This window comes from Ooceraea biroi, chromosome 10 (assembly GCF_003672135.1).
Source record: "Ooceraea biroi isolate clonal line C1 chromosome 10, Obir_v5.4, whole genome shotgun sequence".
In the NCBI taxonomy this organism is placed as follows: Eukaryota; Metazoa; Arthropoda; class Insecta; order Hymenoptera; family Formicidae; genus Ooceraea; species Ooceraea biroi.
The window spans coordinates 5,765,209-5,788,210 of record NC_039515.1 but is presented as its reverse complement, the minus strand read 5'-3'; the positions used below and the strand labels follow the sequence as shown (position 1 = coordinate 5,788,210).

The 23,002-nt window shown below is 41.5% G+C and overlaps 1 protein-coding gene and 1 pseudogene across 3 annotated transcripts in view; both read left to right on the top strand.

Moving 5' to 3' along the window:
- The window catches only part of LOC105282705 (cationic amino acid transporter 2), a 100,535-nt gene that overhangs the window by 51,853 nt on the left and 25,680 nt on the right, over positions 1-23,002 (top strand). For all 3 annotated transcript variants that reach the window (XM_011344914.3, XM_011344915.3, XM_026973409.1), the window contains exons 4-5: positions 9,092-9,322; positions 20,225-20,433. In XM_011344914.3, coding sequence (XP_011343216.1) covers positions 9,092-9,322; positions 20,225-20,433 — 440 coding nt within the window. The remainder of the gene's footprint in view (positions 1-9,091; positions 9,323-20,224; positions 20,434-23,002) is intronic.
- On the top strand, positions 482-1,500 carry LOC113562839 (annotated as a pseudogene).

The following is a 23,002-nucleotide window of genomic DNA, read 5'->3' as shown; positions in this document are numbered from 1 at the left end:
CCCGACTATTTTTACGGGCGATCAATTTAACGATGGACAGGTACGCCGACTGTATCGTGTGGGTGCGATGTCAATGCTTCGACAGGGAAGAGATACGGAACACATAATACCCTCCCCCGCCCCATTGGTTGGACACGATGATGCATGACAGTCCGCGAATAACTCCTGGATATTTAATCGGAGAGATTCATCTCTGTATCGGATCAGAGTACAAGCCCGGATTTATCTTTAACGCTTCTCTTCCTCCCTCTCTTCCTCTCTTGGCATCGCGAAGCGAGATTAAAATTCAATAATATTGGGTCATTAAGTATGAAACTTTACAAATGTAAAAGCGCCATCTTTAACATTTGTTATCTCAAATTTGGCGCCAGACGTCAGTATCAGGTTAAGTTAGTGTGATAGATGTTCGCTCTTCAAATGTCATATTTGTTTGTTCAAATATCTTCATTAGTTTTATTGGTGGATTCTTTTTTATAGAACTATGGAAAAGTCCAAAATTCGTGTGATTTATGAATATGAGTTCCGCCGTGGAACCACAGTGTCGGAGACAGCTCGTAATATCAACGCTGTATTTGGTGAAGGTTCAACTACTAAAGCAACGGTGGGCAATTGGTTCAAAAACTTCAGAGATGGAGATTTCAGCCTCGCTAATGAGCCACGTGGAAGACCAAAGACGAAGGTGGATAATGATCACTTGAGAGCCGTAGTAGAGTCCGATCCATCTCAAAGTACACGTGAATTGGCATCGATATTCAATGTTTCCATACCCACCATATTGGTTCATTTAGCTGCAATTGGTAAGATGAAGAAGTTGGACAAATGGGTCCCGCACGAATTGACCGATGCGCAGCAGGCGCAACGTCTAGAGGCTTCACTTTCTTTGCTTTCCCGTCACAAAAATGAATCTTTTTTTAATCAAATTGTGACCTGCGATGAAAAGTGGATACTCTACGACAATCGTAAACGCTCACATCAGTGGTTGAACGCTGATGAACCACCGAGACATCACGCGAAACCCAACATTACACAGAAAAGCTTATGGTGACCGTTTGGTGGTCCAGGTCAGGTGTTATCTACTACAACTTTATGAAACCTGGTACATTGATAACGGCTGAAGTATATTGCAAGCAACTGGACGAAATGATGCAACAACTTGCTATTAAACAACCGAAATTGGTCAATCGGTCAATGCCAATCCTGTTGCATGATAATGCTCGACCGCACACTGCACGACTGACCGTGGCAAAGCTACAGGAGTTGGAATTGGAAACTCTCCGTCATCCACCATATTCACCAGATCTATCACCTACCGACTATCACTTCTTCCGGAATTTGGACAACTTGTTGGTGGGAAAATTCTTCAATTCTCAACAGGCAGTCGAAACAGCCCTCCGCGACTTCATCGATTCCCGTACTCCTGGCTTCTATAGTAGAGGCATAGACCAACTACCACTAAAATGGCAGAAGTGTGTAGATAACATGGGCGCATACTTCGATTGAAAATAAATCATGTCCATGTGCCAAAAAATGCAAAAGTTTATGTTCTATTTGTAAAGTTTCATACTTAATGACCCAATACATTATTATGTGATGTACAGATAAAATTAATACAATAATATACGACGCGCACAATTGCGAGGTACATGTAACGCAATTTGCAACACCGCATCATGAAATTTCACGAAATTAGAGACGCGATTCTTGACGCACGCGTGACTGTCAAGCCGCCATTGCGCCTCATCGATCAAAAGCCAAAGGACCAATTTGAGTGGCGACGTAAGCGGACTTCAATTATTCCGTCAGTGGATCATCTGGCCGCCTGGCAAGATGTGCAACACGCTCCCACGATTGTTATCGCACGAGTTCGACGAAATATTTGATGCAGAACTTCCTCGTTAAGGGAAGTTTGACGGATGGCGTGATTGGCCGGGCGCGATAAGGCAGATGACCCTATCGCTTACACTCCCACGTAGGGCGCAACAGAGGGATCAACTACCACCGAGGGAGTAACTAGATAAGAGAAGCTCGTTCCACGAAAATGCGAATTTCGCCGGCGCCGAGCTACGTGGTCCGACAAATTTGTCATCCGCTCGCAGATTTCATCCCTGCGGACGCTTAATTCTCGACGGAACTCCTTGCGAACACCTCGAGCACTCGCGTACTCGCGAAAGTGGAGCGCTAGTGCAGACACGGCGAGTTCGTTGAACCCAATCGAATTGAAACGGCAGAAACGGATTGTGGCTTGTGCAATTTCTCGGTCGGGCGAGGGACAACGTTGCTGTGTAACCAGGAAACCGTGACAATTACGTGGAAACCGTTACAATTAAGGAGTCATACCTAGGTGCAAGGTGAAAAACGTGATTTTCGGGGATTTTTATAAGAAAGTTCAATTAATTTTTTCTTACAACAAAATGTTGATATCAAAAGTACATATATTGAACAACATTCAGAATTGTTTTCGTTGAAAAATATTGTAAATTGAGGAAGTTACGGCCACCTTAAGGAAACCTGATTTTTCAACGGTATCGTGCGGTGTTCTCGATAACTCCAAGCCAATCATCTGAAATAAAAAAAACCAAAAAGATTCTGTTAGTATATGAATATATCTTGTTCGTGAACGAAGGATTTTTTGAAAAAATAAATTTTGACAAAATGGCAACCGTTTTAAGGAAAAACGTGATTTTTCGGGCTCTTAATTTTTCGTTTTCCTTCAAGAAAAAAAAAGTTTGCATTAAAAAAAACCCTTCGTTCACGAACAAGCCCTTGATACACAGAATAAGTACGAAAAAAGTTTAGGTCGATTGCTTTAACGGTTCTCGAGATATCGTGATCACCGCACGGGACTTTTTCGAAAAATGTAATTTCGAGAAAAACGCGTTTAAAGTTTGCAGTCTAGTTATCAGTAGTTATCAGTAGAGTATAGTTTAATTTTTTTAACTTACACAGAATCATCGATTCCAGGCCCATAAAGTAAGCCTTCTGCTGCCGAAGCCACCTCCAAAGCATCAATTTTCTCCTGTCTACGACGCTTTCTGGCCTCTTGTGCACTAAAACTTGCTTCGTTCGTCTCCGCTGTCTTAGGGTTGAAAGATTGTTTTCTCTTCTTTGATCTTGATTTTTACGTTTTTAGCAGTGCTCTTTTATTTCGTGTGACTTTTTCATTCGGGTTCATCGTGAAAAACACGCGAAAATGAAAGCGAAATCGAAAACCTGCAGCAAAATCGAAGTAGCTAAGTTGATCTGCTTAGCTCAAAACCAACTGCCAAACTGAGCTCGTTGGCCGTTTGAATACAAGCACACAGAAACTTGTTTAGACGTGTAGCGAACCTGCCCTGTCCTATTGCGTCCTGTCTATTGTGAGTATAAACCCAGGTAGTGCGACCTGCTTGCCGCCGCGCCACGCGCGCTACCTGCTCTCGGAGCGGTCCCTACGTTCAAACTCGCATAACTTTGTCAATTTTCATCCGATTGACATGAAATTTTCAGAAAACATTCTTGAAATGGTGTACTTCAAGAATATGCAAAAACCCAAAAATCGATTTTTTCGACTTTTCTAACTAGGCATGACCCCTTAAGGGGGGAGCCTGCTTTAGAACGCTGAAAATAAGGTATATTTTACGAATTGTTTTTGGAGAAACTATACAGCGGATCATTATAAAACTCTGATGCATTTATTAGTACATGTTTAAAGATACAAAAATTATTTTTTTATTTGAATATATCGCTTGTAGAGGTCGTCCTGGAGGCATCTTAGTGCAGCCGCGTCGCCGGCATTGCAAATTGGTGAGCATTCTCCTGCCTCCAAATTTCGTCTAAACTGAAAAATTGAAATATCTTCTCGTTATTTATGAATTCCCATCGTCGATGAACCAAAGAGAGAAGAAACAAGTTGAAAAGTGCCAAAATGGTGGAGCTTAGAACACAAAAGTACGATTTTTAGGCAAAGTTTTTGAACTTTTTCATGCAAAAATAATTGTTTAACTTAATGTTTTTATGAATATTAAAGGTTCATCGACGATGGGAATTCATAAATAACGAGAAAATATTTCAATTTTTCAGTTTGGATGAAATTTGGAGGCGGGAGAATGCTCACCAATTTACAATGCCTCCAGGACGACCTCTACAGGCGATATATTCAAATAAAAAAATAATTTGTTTTATCTTTAAACACGTACTAATAAATGCATCAAAGTTTTATAATGATCCGCTGTATAGTTTCTCCAAAAACAATTCGTAAAATTATACCTTATTTTCAACGTTCTAAAGCAGGTTTCCCCCTTAATCGCACGAGATGCCTCAGCTCGGATTCCCACCGTTACTTCTCGCGTGGGAGCCCTTTCCGCAAATTTTTCGGGCGGAACAATCGAAAAGAGACTGTTTCGAAATAAGGGCGCGAACGTTATCGCCAGGCAAGTTTATTTCAGCTAACGGATACTGTTACAGCTAGTATTACGGGTTCTGTTACCGTTACAGGTGCTTACGTTACTTTACAAGTATTCGCGGAAGTTTATTGTTACAGGTACTTACGTTACGAGTGCTTACTTTATTGTCCAGTAACGGGTTTCGAACTATCGTATCGACAACGGTCGGTCCGAATATCGATATCGACGAGCCGTACAAAGCGGAAGCGGAAGACACTCGTCAAATGTAATTTACGATTCATACGCGATACGGGGGTTGTAAACGCGCCGCCGTAAGCTGTCGCGCGTGTACGAGTATATCGCAAGCTTTGACCATATACCTATGGACTGCTAACGTTGCCACTTGGGTAATGTAAAAGACGCGATCCAAGATCTCAGCGCACCCACGCCCCAACGGCCAAGCCATGAACTAATAGTCGTACATATACCTTTGACTGAAGCATTTGTTCTGTGGTTTCATGACGCGTGCGAGGTGTTATAAGTGACAAATTCTAAGTGAAAACAAAATGGTTCGTTATTGTTGTATCAAATCATGTACAATCACACGATACAAAGCCAAAACAGGAATACAAAAATCGTCTCGAAGTAAAGAATTCACACTTGGTTCCTTAAATTCTCTGCGATTATCGGTCCGCAATTCCGATGGTTGATGATGCACGGATCCTTGAATCTGAAAGGTTTCTCCTTACTTACTTACGAACGGACGTCGATTAATCATTGAGGTCATACCTCATACAATAACGAGCACTACAGAAAAAATATTTAATATTTATAGAATAGAAAATAAAACACGCATTTCAAAGAATGACTTTGCACGTAATAAGAAATATAAATGTCCAAAATCTTTTTACCAATTTTGACGCGCACGTATTAGATAATGATTTATTAGAAAATCACAAACATAAAATGATAAAAACAATAATAGAGTTTTATTTAAAAATAAAGTTATATTGGTTTGGCAAAGAATTGACACGTAACTTACATGTAAAATATGTCCGTAAAGATTTTACAAAACTAATTTTGTTCAAAGGGCAGTAAGTGTAATCTATATATATATATAAGCCAACTACCACTCACTGACTCATCAACGTGCAGCCCGAACCACTGCATTTATCGACTTGAAATTTTAAGGGTATATTCCTACTAGTACGTAGGTGCTCACTAAGGGTGGGTTTTCCGAAATTCCACCCCTAACGGGTGAGAAGGGGTAAAATGTGTTTTTATTTAATTCTACACGTAATATCGCGGGCGAAGCCCGCGTGACGGGGGATGCTAGTGTATAATAAAACTGATTTCTAGTCTCTTAAGATTACGTTTTTATTTTCTTAATTTTTTCCTTTCAAGTATACTTTATTGTACTACATTCTCATGTACCTAATGCTTTATTGTAAGTAAGAAAAGAATTTGAAGTTATTTTGCAATTTAACATGAAAAGTGCAACAATTTTACTGTTCAAAAAGCATTTAAAAAATCATATTAATACAATGACCATGAATATTTTGTTTTATATTGTAGTATAAGAGAATGTGAATATTATATTCTTAAAACAATGTTCACGAAATATATGATTATTAGTTCTTGGTTCGGCCGTTGGTACCTGGTGGCGCTGAGATCTTGGATCGCACAATGGCTGCCCATTAGCAGTCCATAGGTATATAGTCAAAGATCGCAAGTCGATATTTGCCGCTGCGAAATTGCGGATATGTATAGATTGCAGGTGGTATGTGGCATTGCACACGACGGAAGACCGAATCTCTTCATCAGACTTGTTTAGCCCCGTGCCAATCCCTTTATCGCGATTGTAATTCGCGGTTCGTACAAGCGTCTTCGCCGGAAGTTCGTATCTCTGTGCTGCTCGTTACGTTGTCTCGACTGCGTGACTGTCATTGTAGCTTGAGGAGAAATCTCTACCTCTCGTTTTCTCTTGAAACGAAACCTTTTTCACAGTGTATCGATAATCCACATTTTATTTGTAATCATTACTCATGTGAAAAAATTGCAACGTCGCTTTAATACGTGTTTAATTATGTCAGAGCAAAAAAGACGAATTATTTGATCTCATTTTTCCGATACGATAAGGTTCTATTGATGTTTCATGCGGCTTACTAGACCTCAAAGAGGATTCTTTATCGGATCTCTTCATAATAGAGGTACCAGAATATGGAATATATTGATATATTAAATTAATGGAAAGCAGAAAAGAAACGTGGCGCATCTCTGTTATTACTCGTTCGATCGCGGCCGTGGTTCTCGATAGTAATTATCGATCCAATAGGCAGAGCTCTAATTAATCTCGTATTCAGAGGCCGAGGTTGTGCACAAATTAATAGTTGGATTAAAGCTAGGGCATGTCGCGGTGCCGTTTAATTAATTCGTTACGTTGTTAATGGCTAATGCCGCTATTTGATGATGTAGCGGCTGTAGCACAGTAATCATCGCTGATCTATAATGATCACGGATCGTTACATCTCGAACATTAATCGTATCCGTGTTTGTTTGTTTGGGACGTGAAATAAAAAATATTTAAATATACGGAAATCAAATCAGTTTATTATGATTTTTATGGTTATTAGTTGTATGCAAAGTTTAGTTATATTTTGCGCGTTTTCATTTTAGATGCATAATATATGCACCATAATAAATGCAATACAATTCATCAAAATATTTGCTTTGTTTTTTAACTTTATAAACTGCGATCAACTCTTCAAAAACATAAAAAAGCGAGAATTTATTTGTGTTTTAAATAATAATACCAGAGCGCTGAAAACAGATTAAACTTCTGTATACATATAGAGGAGAATTCCCTATTATGAGATATGCTCCTAATATGAGATAATGGAGTTTCTGTTAAACTAGTGAGCACCATCTGTTAATTCCACCATAAACTTATTACTCTTGGTGTAAAATGTATTTAGTGAAAAATTCATTGTTCGTTTTTGCGTTTAGCTTTTGCAAGAAAAGGTTTGTGAAATCGTGAACATGTCAAAGGAACTTAAGGTAAGTCTTTAAACCTTGTTTATTACATAATAAAGAAATGGTTGGCAATAAATTCAGTATGCAATGATAGAGTAGAATCGTAGTAACAGGAAATTACGCGATTTGTTGAATTGCTTAATTGTAGAGGTTAGATTTCATGATCGCGGAACCGCTAGGCGTGTGGCTCGTATAATGAGACATTCAGGGTACTCTTAATATGAGATAATTATTGCTCGAATATGAAGAGTATGTAGTGTAATAAAAAGAAAGAAAATACTACGTTAAGGTTAAAGAAAAGTTAATACGAATTTATATTACGCAGTTTTGTGTATTTAATTTTTATAGAATCTGACTATGGAGGTTAGAGAAACGAGGAAGCGTCGACAGTGGAATCGTGAAGATTTGGCGAAGGCTGTGGCAGCAGTATTTTTATAAAAATATCTAATAAAGTTTTTTACTTGCAATACTGAGGTATTTTGCACTTTTAACACCGATTTCTCGAGGTATCTTATATTAGGAGCACACTTTCGCGATCTTGCGTAAAGCTCTTTTTTCAAATTTTTTTAATTTTCAGAAAAAATAATATTTAAATTAGATTTTTCATTTCATCAAACTAAAGCTTATTAAATTCTCTTCAAGATAACGTATTACATTTTTAAATTCTGCCTATAGATTTCCTTACATTCGGCAAAATCGATATGGTATCTCATAATCGGGGACTTTCCTCTATCTAATATCTATAATAATCTGTTACTCTCACAGAGAAATGCAATTCCTTATTCCATTACACAGTTTTATTTAGCGAATAATAATCAACATTGCGGCGCGGTGTCTTTACACTTGCTTGCCGTCCTTCGATCGCCTTAAAATTGCCCGTCGAGAATGCCGCAGAGTTCCACCTTGTCTTGTAGCCCCCCGACTTTTTTTCTTAGACGTGGTGGCCTATTTCTCGGCTGGTATATGGATACCACGTGTTTAATATCAACAGAAACTAGATTTTCCTTAACCTTGCGCCGGCAAGCTCCGATAACTATAGCAGAAGAGATTGCGAGCGTGGGGGTTGATGTGAAACGTAACAACATTGCTGTGGGGTGCGAAATCGGGACACGTGGGACGTAATTCGCGCACGAATTCCATGTGACGATCCCATGTGCGTTAATATTATTAAACTGGAGGGAGGCAAGAATATTGCGTACGGATTATGGCATTTATAATGTAAGCATGGGGAATCTCCCGTAACGTAATCTACGTTGGAGGGTTGAACCGCCGTTCAATCAGTCGCTCTCACAAAGCTGGCGAATTTAATCAACAAAATGAACATTTAAGTCACCGCGAGAACGGCTGCGATGAAACTTTTTATTATCGCTTTTGCGCCCCTGTTGGTTTGCCGCGTAAGCTTCCGCAAACGATTCTGCAGTCATTCGGCTCGTTGGCAAGCCATATTTTTCCGTTATTTCTTCCTCGTCACGATGTTTCCCGAACTTCACGCTAAATGCGATTGCCGGGTCCCGCGTTTTGTTCACTCGATGGGAGCGCCGCGTTTTCATCCTCGTGCGCAGGGGTGAAATGCGCGTTCGCGCGTCCACCGATGAACGCGTGGCTCCCTTCTCACCCCATGGATGATTTCCAGTAACCACTACGATTGATAATGCTCGCGTGCTATGACTGAGAAATTTTCTTCGGTTTGATTACAGGGGCGTGTTACGCCGAGTTTGGAGTACGAGTGCCTCATACGACCGGCAGCGCTTATATGTACAGTTACGTGACAGTAGGCGAGTTAATAGCATTCATTATTGGATGGAACATGGTGCTGGAGTACCTTATAGGTACGAGTGCGTGTGCGTGCGCCCTTAGCGCCTGCCTGGACGCGTTGGCGAACGGTGCTATTTCCGGGGCGGTAGCCAACAGCGTTGGCACCATACTTGGTGAGTATTCCCTCCCTCTTTCCACTGCACTCTATGCATACGGAATCGTGGATTACATCGAAGTTATCTCTGAGATTGTTGTAAGGATAAACCATGATTGTTTCATGTTCCGCTTGACGTTATTTCTTCATTTTGCATTCCACACTTGGTTCTCTTTTTCAATATTCAATTTTTTGTTAAATATGTTATTAAATTATTATTGTCTCCATGATACTAACATAAGATGGACGGCAGACTACTGAAAGTGATATGTTTTATTATTAGGTTGTTCATTAAGTTCTGCGGTTTTCTCGATAGATAGCGTTTGTCCATTGAAAAAGATAGCATGCATCGCCTGAACCGCGGATTGCCGCATACTCCGTGACAGGTTAGACAACGCTTGACATTTCGCCAGAGTCTTTGTTGCGTTTTGACGTGTTGTGTGTACGCGCTATTCATTGAAAATGGAGGATCAAAAGGTGCATTTTCGGCACAGTTTGCTATTTTTCTTCCGCAAAGGAGTAAAAGCGACGGACGCACAACGTGAGATATGTGGCGTGTACGGGGACTCGGCCATAAGCGCCGACACTTGTCAGCGTTGGTTCGCGCGCTTTCGTTTCGGAGATGTGAACGTCTCCGATGCTGCTCGCTCCGGTCGTCCATCCACCACTGACGACGACCAAATCGTGGCCGCAATCAAAGCAGACCGACACCTGACGACGCGGGAGATCGCGGAGCGCTTCGACATCGCCCATACAACGGTTGCGCAGCGATTAAAACGGCTTGGGATGTCGAAAAAAGCAGATGTTTGGGTCCCTCACGAGCTCACCGAAAAGAACATTTTGGACCGCGTCATGATCTGTGAATCCCTGCTGAAATGGAACTCGCTGGAGGCCTTTCTCAAACGGATGGTCACGGGAGATGAAAAATGGGTGGTATGTAACAACATTCGACGCAAGCGGTCATGGTGCGGTCCGGGTGAGTCGTCACAATCGGTTGCCAAAGCGGATTTGCATCCGAAGAAAGTGATGCTGAGTGTGTGGTGGGATTGGCGAGGCGTCCTGTACTTCGAGCTGCTTCCGCGCGGTCGGACCATCGACGCCGAGAAGCATTGCGCTCAGTTAGAAAAATTGAAGCAGGCAGTGGCGGAGAAGCGGCCGGAATTGGCGAACAGGAAGGGCGTTGTCTTCCACCACGACAACGCCAAACCACACACTGCTTTGGTGACCAAGAAGAAGTTGAAGCGCTTTGGCTGGGAAGTCATGCAGCACCCACCGTACTCCCCAGACCTTGCGCCGTCGGATTACCGTCTGTTCCGGTCACTCCAAAACAATCTCGACGGGCAGCGCTTTAATTCAGTGGACGATATTCAAACGTACTTGGAGGACTTTTTCGCGCAGAAGTCGCGCGACTTCTACAAACGCGGCATTATGTCCCTTCCAGAACGTTGGCAGAAGGTGGTCGATCAAGATGGACAATACATTCTAGATTGAATAAGTATGCAAGTACAATAGATTTATGTTTTAATTTAGAGCAAAAAAACCGCAGAACTTAATGAACAACCTAATATGTTGTATTGCAAGCACATATGACTCGATAATTTATTTAATTCTTAAATCGCGCTATATAAAAGTTTAGCTCGGTCTTGGACGCGCGTCAGTAAACCTTAAAGTCGTAGCTTTCTTTCCAGTAGCTCGTAAAAGCGTGAAATGACGAGTCGTCGTCGCCGTCGCCGTCGTCGGAGCGACGTTGCAGAAATTTATGAGCGAATTTCCGCTTCTTTGCCGACGAAAGTTCGGCGACGCAAGTCGCCGGGCTTCTTTGTCCCTCGCTTGATCGCAAAACGCTTTCAATATGTCTTTCGTGGGACGATATGAAACGAAAAAAAAGAAAAAAAAGCAGTAATTGAATGCAGCAAAGTTATTTGCGCGATTGATTTGATCTCGATTGCGCAATTCTGTCAGAAAGAACGATCGATTTATCGCAAGTAGATTGGCACTCTTTTGAAGAAGATTTGAAAAAATTATGGAAAAACGTATTAAAATTTTAAAAGACAAAATATATTTAAGCTCGGGCAGTGACGTTTGTTATACTTAATTACAACAAAAAAGCTTTAATTAACGGAAAACCAATTGGCTTTTCCAGGCATTTATTAGCAAGATTAAGGTCGAGGAGTTCTGGAATACCAGAAACCTGGAATTCGTTCATTAACTCGCGACGATATGAATGTGTAGCTAGCTACTGGCGAATCGATCGCGCAAATTGCAGACCATTTAACACGGTTAATTTTCATTATGCGCTCGTTTTATGAATATTCGGCAATCAGCAGCCAATTGTCTTCTGATATAAACATTAATGTTTGAGGACGCATCGAAGCAACGCTGCAACCGCATCGATTAATCGTGGTCCGACGAGAAAACACTTTTATACTTTTAGAATAATAACGTATAATTAAAAAATGTCTGTGTAACAATAGGAAATCTCTTCTGCGATGTTAATCTCAATACAACTCTCTTCTGTCCGATGCGACGTCGCAAGTGGACAATTTAAAAATATCTCCCTACGAAAGTTGTATCGCGCGCTTTACGTCACGTCTGATAAATATTTGATACACTTTGTCGTTTGCAACGGTTTCTCCCGGCGACTCTTTTCGTTCAAACACAAACACGACTAACGTGGACCAATGTCGTGGAGAGGTTCTCTTCGTTCTATTTCGAGCCAACAAGAGAGTTTCCTCTCACGTCCTCTTTCTCGCGAGACCTCTTTTGGAATTTCGCGACATCTGAATGTTTTTTGCTCACTGCTTAGAGAGAGAGAGAAAGAGATGGAGAGTCAGACATTACTCTTACCAAGGGGGAATCATTCCGAAGCGACGCGAGTGATTTTTCTTGTTTGCGACGTTTTCTACCCGCATCAGCCTTTTCCCGTCAGTCAGTTTTACGAGTAACTCGCGAGATCTCTATGCTCGTTCCCGCCAATTTCTCATGGGTGTATTCTCGAGACGGAATATTGTGCGTATCTTCCATATCTTATTCTCGCGAGTATCGCCGTGCAAAATCGATGTCCGCTATTGATCGTCGCACGAGAACAACACGCTCGTCTCGGCCGCGAGCTCCGTCGAGCGTTTAATTCGCATTTAATTCCGCCGCGACAATTTATTAATCCGTGTAATGAAAAATGTAATACCTCCTCGTGTCAAAGCGTGATAATAATTAATATAATTTCGCGGAGTTTCTCGGAGGGCCAATTAATTATCGCGGACGCGCTCATTGTGATGCAAATAGGCCAAACGTTCTACGGCTTTCTCGCCTTTTTTCTTTGCAGTTAATAAACGTTAAATAAATGTTACACATGATCGATTTCGAATGCATTAACACTCCAAACAGTTACAAAAAAAGCTGTCGTATCCGTGACAATAGATAATAAATTAAAACTTTCGGAAGTGTGTTCGTGAATGTAACGTCAAAACAAAAAGAAAGTAATAAAACAAATACTCGCGCCGATTGCATTATTGCTATTAATTAACGGCCCCTCTTGCAACGCCGTCCCCAGAAGAAAAACGTTTCATTAAACGCGACACGCTAATATCGCGTTTTTCCTGCCTCGGTGATACATTTCCCACGCGGTCAAAGAAGCTTTTACAAGCAAGGACCAACTTTTACAATATTCAAGCCAGTGGCGCTTATGAAACTGCCGCACGTTGTATAAATTTAATTCGCATTTCGAAAACTCGTATGAATGAGTTGGGCTTTCGTTTTATCGCTCCTCTTTTTGCACACGCAAAAAATATTAATATTGACATGGTTTATAAAGTCTCCCGGTGTTCTCTCTCTCTCGCGGAAGAGAGAATACGCTCTTTCGGAATTTAGTGCATGCAAAGTGTACGGAAAGCTTGCGCGTAAACCAAATCTACTCTCCCGATAAATAAAAAAAAAGTAATAATCACGTTACAAAAGATATCAGCGTTGACTTATTAAAAAGGAAACCGAGGGAAAATTACATCAACGGGTTAACGTGTTACTTGATTAATTTCCCGGAAGCCAAATCTGCATTATTAATGGCTCCCTCGGTGAAGGGACTGTCGCCTTTCAGCTGCAGCGAGGAAAAGTTTTACCGCAGTGGAGAAAGAGCGAACGGATTCGCCCTTCTGACGATGGCGGCGGGCAGGTAGCTCCAAAATCGGTCGACCTTAATTAACCTTTTCTCTCTCATGTCGGAATTTGCAAATGACTTTGCAACTTGGCCGGTTGTTAAAGACACTGCGATGCAATCGTGTGCGGGTAATTGTTCGCGCGGAATATGTCGAATACAGAATACGTCAGAATTCCGCGTGCATTGCTATCAGATTAATCAGATCAATGAAAATGTTCCACGTTGCCGGCTGGAAAAATTTCGATCCGGGGAGCTTAACACGGCGCGACATTGACAGCTCGATCGGAACAATGTAACGAATTCGCAAAGTGCTGCTCGATGAAATAACACCGCTGGAGAAAGCCAGGAAACGTAAAAACATTCGAGAGCCCTCCGAATCACTTTTCCAGATACCTTCCAGATATTTTCTCAGGTTTCCCTCGGATTCCTCGCGTCCCGGTTGAAGTCCCGTCCACTCTTTGAAAGGGATGCTTCCCTCCGTCGCCGAGAGACGCCGAATTTCAGAAGCGCCGGCTTCGGGCTTCTTCCTCGCGAGTTTACCCTGCGAGCGAATTTACCTAGCTCACCCTGCACTAATCCTCGTGGCATTGCCAATCTCGTGCAGCCTAATTCGCTGACAACCACCGTGCAGCTCGAGGACATCCGACACGTGTTATCTGTTCACGTTCCGTGCGTGAGTTGCGCAGCTGCCTACGCGCGTTTTGCGGCTGGTATACGATTAAGGGGGTGTACGCGGAGAACGAAGGGGGATGGGTGAGTGCGATCGGGGGATGGATGTACGGAAACGCCGAGGACACGGTGGCGGGGGAGAAGGAGGAGACCAGACGGTAGAGTCGCTACGCGGGAGGAGAAGGGGAGAGGGCTCGGGGAGTTGAGGACGCGGGAGGACGTCACGCGGAGGAGGGAGGACAAAAGGTTGAGGGGGTGCGAGAGGGGCGCTTGCGCGGATGAGACTAGGTCTGGCACCTGTGGACCTCATCGATCCGAACCGGTTCGCGAACCACACACTTTGGCGCTCTTTAACCTGTCCACCTGGATTCCGCAGCCAACCCTTTCCGTTGCTTCTCCCTCCACCCCGTCGTGTCATCCCCGTGTGTCCTTCTAGTCGGTGTCGTTACGACGTCGCCCTTCGGGCACGAAAGTCTGCCCTTGAAGAGACTGTGCCTCATTTGCCGAATTTCCTTTCGATTTTCTTCCCTTTATGCGTTACTCGTTCTATAGTTGTACAATTTAAAGCAATTAATACGAGAGTTGTAATTAAGTAATCACGAAATTAAAATTGTTTCATTAATCGGACTTTAAAGAAATCATCGCGTCTCTAAAAAAAGATGATATTCTCATCAGGCATAGTGTATGTGTTTTTTCGAAAGAGGCTGCAAATTTCAGTGGTCGACGCACGTACTTTTCGTAATGAACTCTACTTTAACTCTTCGCTTTACCATCCCTTTCTTTATCCCGCCGGTACGTTCGCGATTTTTTAAAATACAGGGTGTCCCGGGTTTTAACCGACACACTGCGGGAGCGTATTCTACTAGTGGAAATAAGAAAAAATTCTTATATCGAGTTTGCTTAGAAATGCTTTATTACAAAGTTATAAACCAATATTGAAAAGAAATATGAGATAAGTAACAACGGAACATAGTGTAGAATTTGGAAGGTCGAAGATGTTTATGTTATGTGTATTCACATGTATTCATGTTCACTATGTTGAAACGATTCAGTATGATTGTTACTTTCACAACAGTAGCTGTTAGATTTCAATCGTCGTATCAACTAGCAATTACTATCAGAATGCCAAAAGTATTTTCAAATGAGGAATACACCGATATTCATTTCGTGTACGGATTCTGTGACGGAAATGCACGAGCTGCCGTACGAGAGTATCAACGTAGATTTCCCAACAGGAGAGTACCAGATAGTTCTGTGTTTAGTAATACCCATTTGCAATTACGTAATTTGGGTTCATTTCGACCTATGAATGAATATGATGATGTTCGTTCAGCTCTAAGACACCGACGACGCTCGGAAAGAATCTTAAATCTTCGCCAAAACAGCTGGATACAGTTAGACGGTTGTCCATCGCACTATGCTAGACAAGTTAGAAACTGGTTAGATGAACGTTACGCTCATAGGTGGATTGGTCGAGGAGGACCGGTTTTCTGGCCTCCAAGATCGCCCGATTTAACGCCTCTTGATTTTTATTTATGGGCAACTTTAAAAAATAAAGTTTACAGTACAGAAGTCTCGCTTGAAGATTTAAAGCAACGAATTACTAATTCAGTTACTGAGATGCAACAAAATTTTCAGGAATGTCGTACCGTAACAAATTCTGTACTACGTCGATGTCTAGCTTGTATCGATGTGCAAGGACAACATTTTGAAATGCGTCACTAAATCATTGCGTACGTAATTTTTATTTTTGTGAAAAAATCCGTTGTTACTTATCTCATATTTCTTTTCAATATTGGTTTATAACTTTGCAATAAAGCATTTCTAAGCAAACTCGATATAAGAATTTTTTTTATTTCCACTAGTAGAATATGCTCCCGCAGTTTGTCGGTTAAAACCCGGGACACCCTGTATATACCTAATACTTTGTGGGAGAGAGAGAGAGAGAGAGTATGCGATCTCAGACAGACTTTCCGCGATAATGCGGCTCTGACAAGAGGAACGGCACGGTGCATGCTCGAACATGACACTGCCTCGTGAAATTATTCCACTGACGCTGTTCCCGCGATCGTTAACCGGCAGTTAGGGAGAATACTTAATCAGTACTCTAGTTTCAGCGCGGTTTATGCATGACGGCGTCGTTGCAGAGAACGGTATCATTGAACTTATCCAACGACTTATGCGCAAACGTTATACTCACATATCATACCATGGACACCATAGACTGTCACATTTCTGTAATATTTCAGTTCGGATATAGTCGGTCACTGATACGTTATTTACGCTGGTATGGTATTTACGTTGGTAAATCTACTGACTCGACGTTTTTCAATATTAATTACAACTTGGGAATAAAAAGAACTGTCAGCACGACGTGACAAGACTTGAAACATGCTCTGAAAAAAATATCTTTTTCGCGAAACACGAATCTTTACATTATTTGGTGACAAATAATTTATGTATGTGCAAATAACATTTAAATTGTCACCGTCGCGACGCGTCGCGGCAAATAGTATTCGCTGTCAGATAATGTAGCATGTGTCGTCTTATCAGCCATGTTATTGAATATTGCGTCTACATGTATTAAATGTATGCGAAAGTTTTATTCTTTTTATATATTTTTGTCTTAAGTGCATAATACATGCAAATGTAGTCATCAAAATATTTGCGCTCGTTTCTACAAACTTCGATGTCAGCTTTTCAAAAGCGTAAAAGAGCAAGAATTTATTTGAAGTTTAAATAATAATACCAGAGCGCTGAAAAAAGACTAAACTTCTGCGTATAACAAACACAGATACGCACGCGTGCGCATTATATGCAACATTCTGCGAGCAAGCTGCTCGATATCGAGAATCCAGAGATGTGCAAGCATGCACTCCATTTCGAGAAGATAGATCTCGGGAAGCCTGCTCTTGCCTGTTAGCACTCGGGTTCGTGATCGGCATTCTCACGCGGCTTTAACGTTCCCGTTTCAGCTTCGTATCTCCCGAAGATAGGCTCGGGATGCTGTACCTGTAAGTTTTCTCGTTACGCGGAAAGACACGCGCGGGAGCATCCGCGCTGAATTAAATACCACTCACGAAGCGCGCACAAGTTTTAACATTTCGAGCCTCGTGCAGAGTTTCTGGCACATATTTCGAGTCATAATGACTTGAGATTACGACGTGGAGCACGAAATGAAACTCGCTTTGACAATCGCCGCGAAGAAATGCACGACATATGCCGGTTTCCTCTCGGATTCTCGATGTATCCGAGTCTCAAAAGACCTCTTAAACAAAAGTACATTACCTTTACTTCAATCTCTTTGTTAATATCTCGTGATATGCCGGTTCCACCTCTACCGGTATATTTGATTCTCAAAGCCTCTTACGCGAAAGTATATCTTCACTTCGATCTCACTGCAATCTCTATTCGTACTTGATTTAAAGAATCAGTTCTCACTTTATTATTTACCGTTCTATATTTTATGCTTAAGGGGATGCTGGAGTTGCTAGTGAACTGTTTTTTCACTATAGCGATGGTAATTGCAGTTTCAAAAATTCTCTTTATTGCTTGTGCAGAATAAAAAATCCTTTTCCACAAATGAAGCATAGATAGAAAGAAAGTCCGCTCTACAGGACTTTATATTCAAAATGGAAAAAAGTTAGAAAAGACAAATGCAAGTTTTTAACTTTTTTCCATTTTGAGTATAAAGTCCTGTAGAGCGGACTTTCTTTCTATCTATGCTTCATTTGTGGAAAAGGATTTTTTATTCTGCACAAGCAATAAAGAGAATTTTCGAAACTGCAATTACCATCGCTATAGTGAAAAAATAGTTCACTAGCAACTCCAGCTTCCCCTTAAGAAACGGTTTAAATAGAAACCGTTTTTAGACCTAAATTTTAAAAACGTATTTTTCACCTTTCCACAGAAACGAAAAATGTGTTTTATTAAATTGATTTGAAATTATATAATTAATATAGAAAAAATAGTAATTTCTACTTACTTTGCGAGTATTAATTATTTTTACATCATACGTTTCAATGTACTCGATTATGGAACAAGAGACAAAAATCAACACAAGTGTGTGTGATTCCCACCTCTGATTCACCAGGCGACCGATAGATGGCCAGGCCAGACGTGACGTTCTCGCAAGTAACATTTGTGTTATCACCTTATAAATAACCATCCGGAAAACCGATCCAATACTCTTTTCTTCTTCTTTTCTTTTGAAAACTTTTGAGATCACTTATTACTTGAAGTGATATTTCAAAAGAGTGAGATTCCACTACACGAAATTTAGAGAGTAATTCATAAAATATAAAAATCTAGTTTTTTATAAAAATGTCACTTAAGGGGATGCTGGAGTTGCTAGTGAACTATTTTTTCACTATAGCGATGGTAATTGCAGTTTCGAAAATTCTCTTTATTGCTTGTGCAGAATAAAAAATCCTTTTCCACAAATGAAGTATAGATAGAAAGAAAGTCCGCTCTACAGGACTATATTCAAAATGGCAAAAAGTTAAAAACTTGCATTTGTCTTTTCTAACTTTTTTCCATTTTGAGTATAAAGTCCTGTAGAGCGGACTTTCTTTCTATCTATGCTTCATTTGTGGAAAAGGATTTTTTATTCTGCACAAGCAATAAAGAGAATTTTCGAAACTGCAATTACCATCGCTATAGTGAAAAAATAGTTCACTAGCACCTCCAGCATCCCCTTAACGTCGTCAAATTCTGACACATACACATACATTCCGCGTTCGATGGTCTTACAGCTGACAACGCACGTTTGCTCTCGCGAATTTCTCGGGACGTGAACGCAATGTGTTTGTGTCCACCGACGCAAAAATCGAGCGAGTCGTTCGAGCGATCAAAAGCATTTGATTCGCCGAAAAGTGCCCCTTTTGCGCGTGTGCATTGTACGAGGCATTGTAATAATGAGCGGCAGGACCGGCAAATCGAAGTCGCTGAAACGTACCCGATTCATCCCTGCATATCTGCCATCGTAAAACAGAGTCGCGACAACGTTGATCATTTTACACCGCGAACAAAAGCCGCCTATGCGGGCTTCTTCCGCGAGGAAGCAGCTGGCAGATTGCTTTTTTCTCGTTTTTAATAATACCGCAATTTTTATTCATCGCAGAACAAGATTACTGCTGCCGCAAAATTACGAGAACGCGACGTCGACAATATGACTGCCTCCTTCTCCTGTAATGAATAAATAGGTTAGTAACGGCGGACGAGAATCTATTTTGTAACCCGAAAACGGGTTTCGCGAAGCGAATTTCCACGTTTCTTTCGAATTATCCACTTTTCCGCGGAATCGAGTTTCAGCCCGAGAGAGCGCTTGAACAAAACAGCGAGTCGTCCGAGAAAAGGAAAAAAATCCAGAAAAGGAGGAAAACTATCGCTTTTTGCAGGAAGTCTTCCGATTATCTGCGACCGCGTGAATTACGCCGTTTTCTAGTCGTTGAAAAATTTCCGCGTCGACTTCTTCCGCTACAGGAAACATCACGCTCGAGCGGAACCTCCATGCTGGGGGAGAAGATTCGAGTAATTTGACCAGTAAAAATTCGGATGTGTAACTGCGTTTTTCCGGAGTCCCATGGGGAAATGACGAATGCACGAGCACGAAGGTTTTTACCGATTAAACATACGCAACGATTGGACTCACAGGGTATATCATCAGTTGGTTCGAACCTTCGCATGTTGCCTCTCCCTGTGTGTGTGTGTCTCTTTTTCTCTCTTTTTCTCTGCAACGAACGTCGAAAGAATCAACCGTCCGTTAATTTAATCCCGTTACCATTTTATCCGTTAAGTGGTCGAGTAACTCTGCACATAAAAATTGCAAAATAAAAAATATTGATGTGAAATATGACACGGTTACATAAACGATACCTTTCAAGTTAAATTCTTAATTAACTGCGGCTTCAATGGCTTGTTAAAAATCGGATATATTGCCAGTTAACGGGTGACCTAACGAGCAGCGTTAATATGTTCCAACAAGATGTGGAAAATATTTTTTTAAAATCATTCTTCTTAAATCATCAGTTTGTATTTTCAACAAACAGATAGTCGCATGCTGAATAAGTTTCATTACATTTTTGATGATCTCTCTTCCAGGACGGCCGCCAGACTTTATCGCGTTCGTCATTACGATATTCATGATGCTGCTGATGGCGGCGGGCGTAAAAAAGTCCCTGGTGTTCAACAACGTGTTGAACGCCATCAACCTCGCCGTCTGGGTCTTCGTTATGGCGGCGGGCATGTTTTACGTGGATTCCGAGAACTGGTCCGAGCATAAGGGTTTCCTCCCCTACGGTTGGAGCGGGGTAAGTACAACGTGTGTCCAGCAAAAATCACGCAGCCTTGTAACTTGTCGCCGTTTCATACAAGATTAAACGCGATACAGAAGTGTCGGGAATAATCAAGCAGCAATACAGGATCGTGTAAAAAAACGGTGCACGATAATCAAATTTACCCGGAAAAATCTCATGGGAAATCAGGCAGCTCGAGAGTTGCGCTTCGAAACGCGGCGACATCCAGTTTGCTGCATGACATATAATAGATATTCTCGAGCGCGATTATCGAGGCGATTATTAAACGCTGATTGTTAAACGATTCGTAGTAGTCGATAGTTATATTAAAGCGCGCGAGCTTTGTCGCGCAGTCCTCTGCGCGGATAACGAAAGAAAAAAGGAGCGCCGAGAGGCGAGAGGCACGATGATGGAGCTCTCTCGGCTGAAGCACCCCTCGGCGTGTCTTTTTCCAGCTGCTTTCACAGATCTGAACTCCCACCCCCCGCGTCAACGATCGGCAGAATCCTGCTGCAGTGCTTCGACGTTCGGTATTAAAAGGACATCAACTCCAATTAAAAGAAAGTGAGACTACTGATGCAGGCAATTGAGGAAAACATTTATCCAACAAAGGAGCGAGTTCGCAACATAGCACTAGCAAAGTTATTGGCTTTACATAGAGTGTAAATCCGTAAAGCACACATAACTGAAACTTAACGCGTGTCTCACTTACACTATTGAATACATTCAGAAAACATGGCAGGGGTAGTAATAGTCGCTATAGCAGTCGAGTGTGGTTCAAGCTTGAAATTTCGGCCGTTTGTGTAAAACGTGGTACCACCGTGTATCCGGCCGAGAGATTTTCCGGCCGCGGCTTACGACAGCTCTGGGGAACAATGGCAAACTTGTTGCACTGAGGACAGATGTTCGGGAGGCGACTATAATCGCGAGAACGATATGGAGAACTCGTCCCGTTTCACACGCAGCCAGACATGGCGGCTGCAATCGATACCCTGACGATGGTCCTGAATATCGGACCGATCGCGTAACCATGGCGAAGAAATAAAGAAGAGAAAGCTAAAGAATGATAGCTTGTCCGAAGACGTTATCTAGATGGTTATCCGAAGGCCATTCGTAGATAGCGAAGGGATCCGATATGGTCTGAATAATTATTCAGTGTAAAACAAGATTTTTTTATTAATGAAACTTAGAATTATTAGGAATATACAAAAAGTTTAGTCATTTTTTGCACGTTTTTCGCTTTAGGTGCTTAATACAATTCAGTCATCAAAATATTTGCGTTCACTATTGTTTTTCGAAATTATGTTTATCGTTGAATCATGACGTTTTATAAGCTTCGATGCTACGTTTTTAGAAACGTCAAAAAGCAAGAATTTATTTGAAGTTTAAGTAATAATATCAGAGCGCTGAAAAAGAGACTGAAACTTTGGCATTCACCTAATAGATAATAACGTGCGACCGGTATTTTTTTGTTACTCGGCTTCACCTGACGCGGCCGGGTCCGCGGCTGTCAGGTCGCTAATTTATTAAAATATATACTAAGACGATATATGTACTGGGCGCCAACTGATTTTTATAAAACCAGTAAAATTAATAAGGTCTCAGGGGGTGGATAATTGGGAGGACCCTTTTTATATATTGGGTCGTCCGGAAAGTTCGTGCCAATTTTTAATAGATGGCGTTGGAACATGTCTGAATATATCAATGTTATTGAAAACATACGATTTATATACATATGCTTAAAGGTGACATTTCAACGCATCTTTAGGAAAAAAGTTGTTTCAGATAAATTGATTCGTGTCAGTTTTGTACTCTTTTGAAGATGGAAGAAAACAAAGAACATTTTAGACACTTGATGCTTTTCTATTACCGGAAAGGCAAAAATGCCTCACAAGCAACAAATTCGATATGTTCTGTTTACGGAGAAGGCGCTTTAGCTGAAAGAACCGTACGTAAGTGGTTCGCTAAGTTTAGAGCTGGTGATTTTAACCCTTAAAGACCAAGAACGCTCGGGCAGACCCTCTACTACTGATGATGACCAAATCAAGACACTGATCGAGAATAACCCGCGCTACACGACACGTGAATTAGCAGAGATACTGAAAATATCGAAAACCACTGTCCACGATCATGTAGTGAAGCTTGGTTACGTAAGTCGCTATGATGTATGGGTTCCGCATAATTTGGCCGAAAAAATTTAATGGATCGCATTTCCATCTGCGACTCGCTGTACAAGCGCAACGAAAACGTACCATTTTTGAAGCAATTAGTGACGGGTGACGAAAAATGGATCATTTACAACAATGTAGAACGAAAAAGATCCTGGGGTAAGCGAAATGAACCAGCATTAACCACTCCGAAAGCCGGCCTTCATCCAAAAAAAGTCATGCTCTGTGTCTGGTGGGATTGGAAAGGAATCCTATATTATGAGCTCCTACCACACAACCAAACGATAAATGCAGATAAGTACTGCTCGCAACTGGACGAATTAAAGACAGCGATTCAGGAAAAACGTCCAGAATTAGCTAATAGGAAGGGCGTCGTGTTCCATTAGGACAATGCCAGACCTCATGTTTCTTTGACC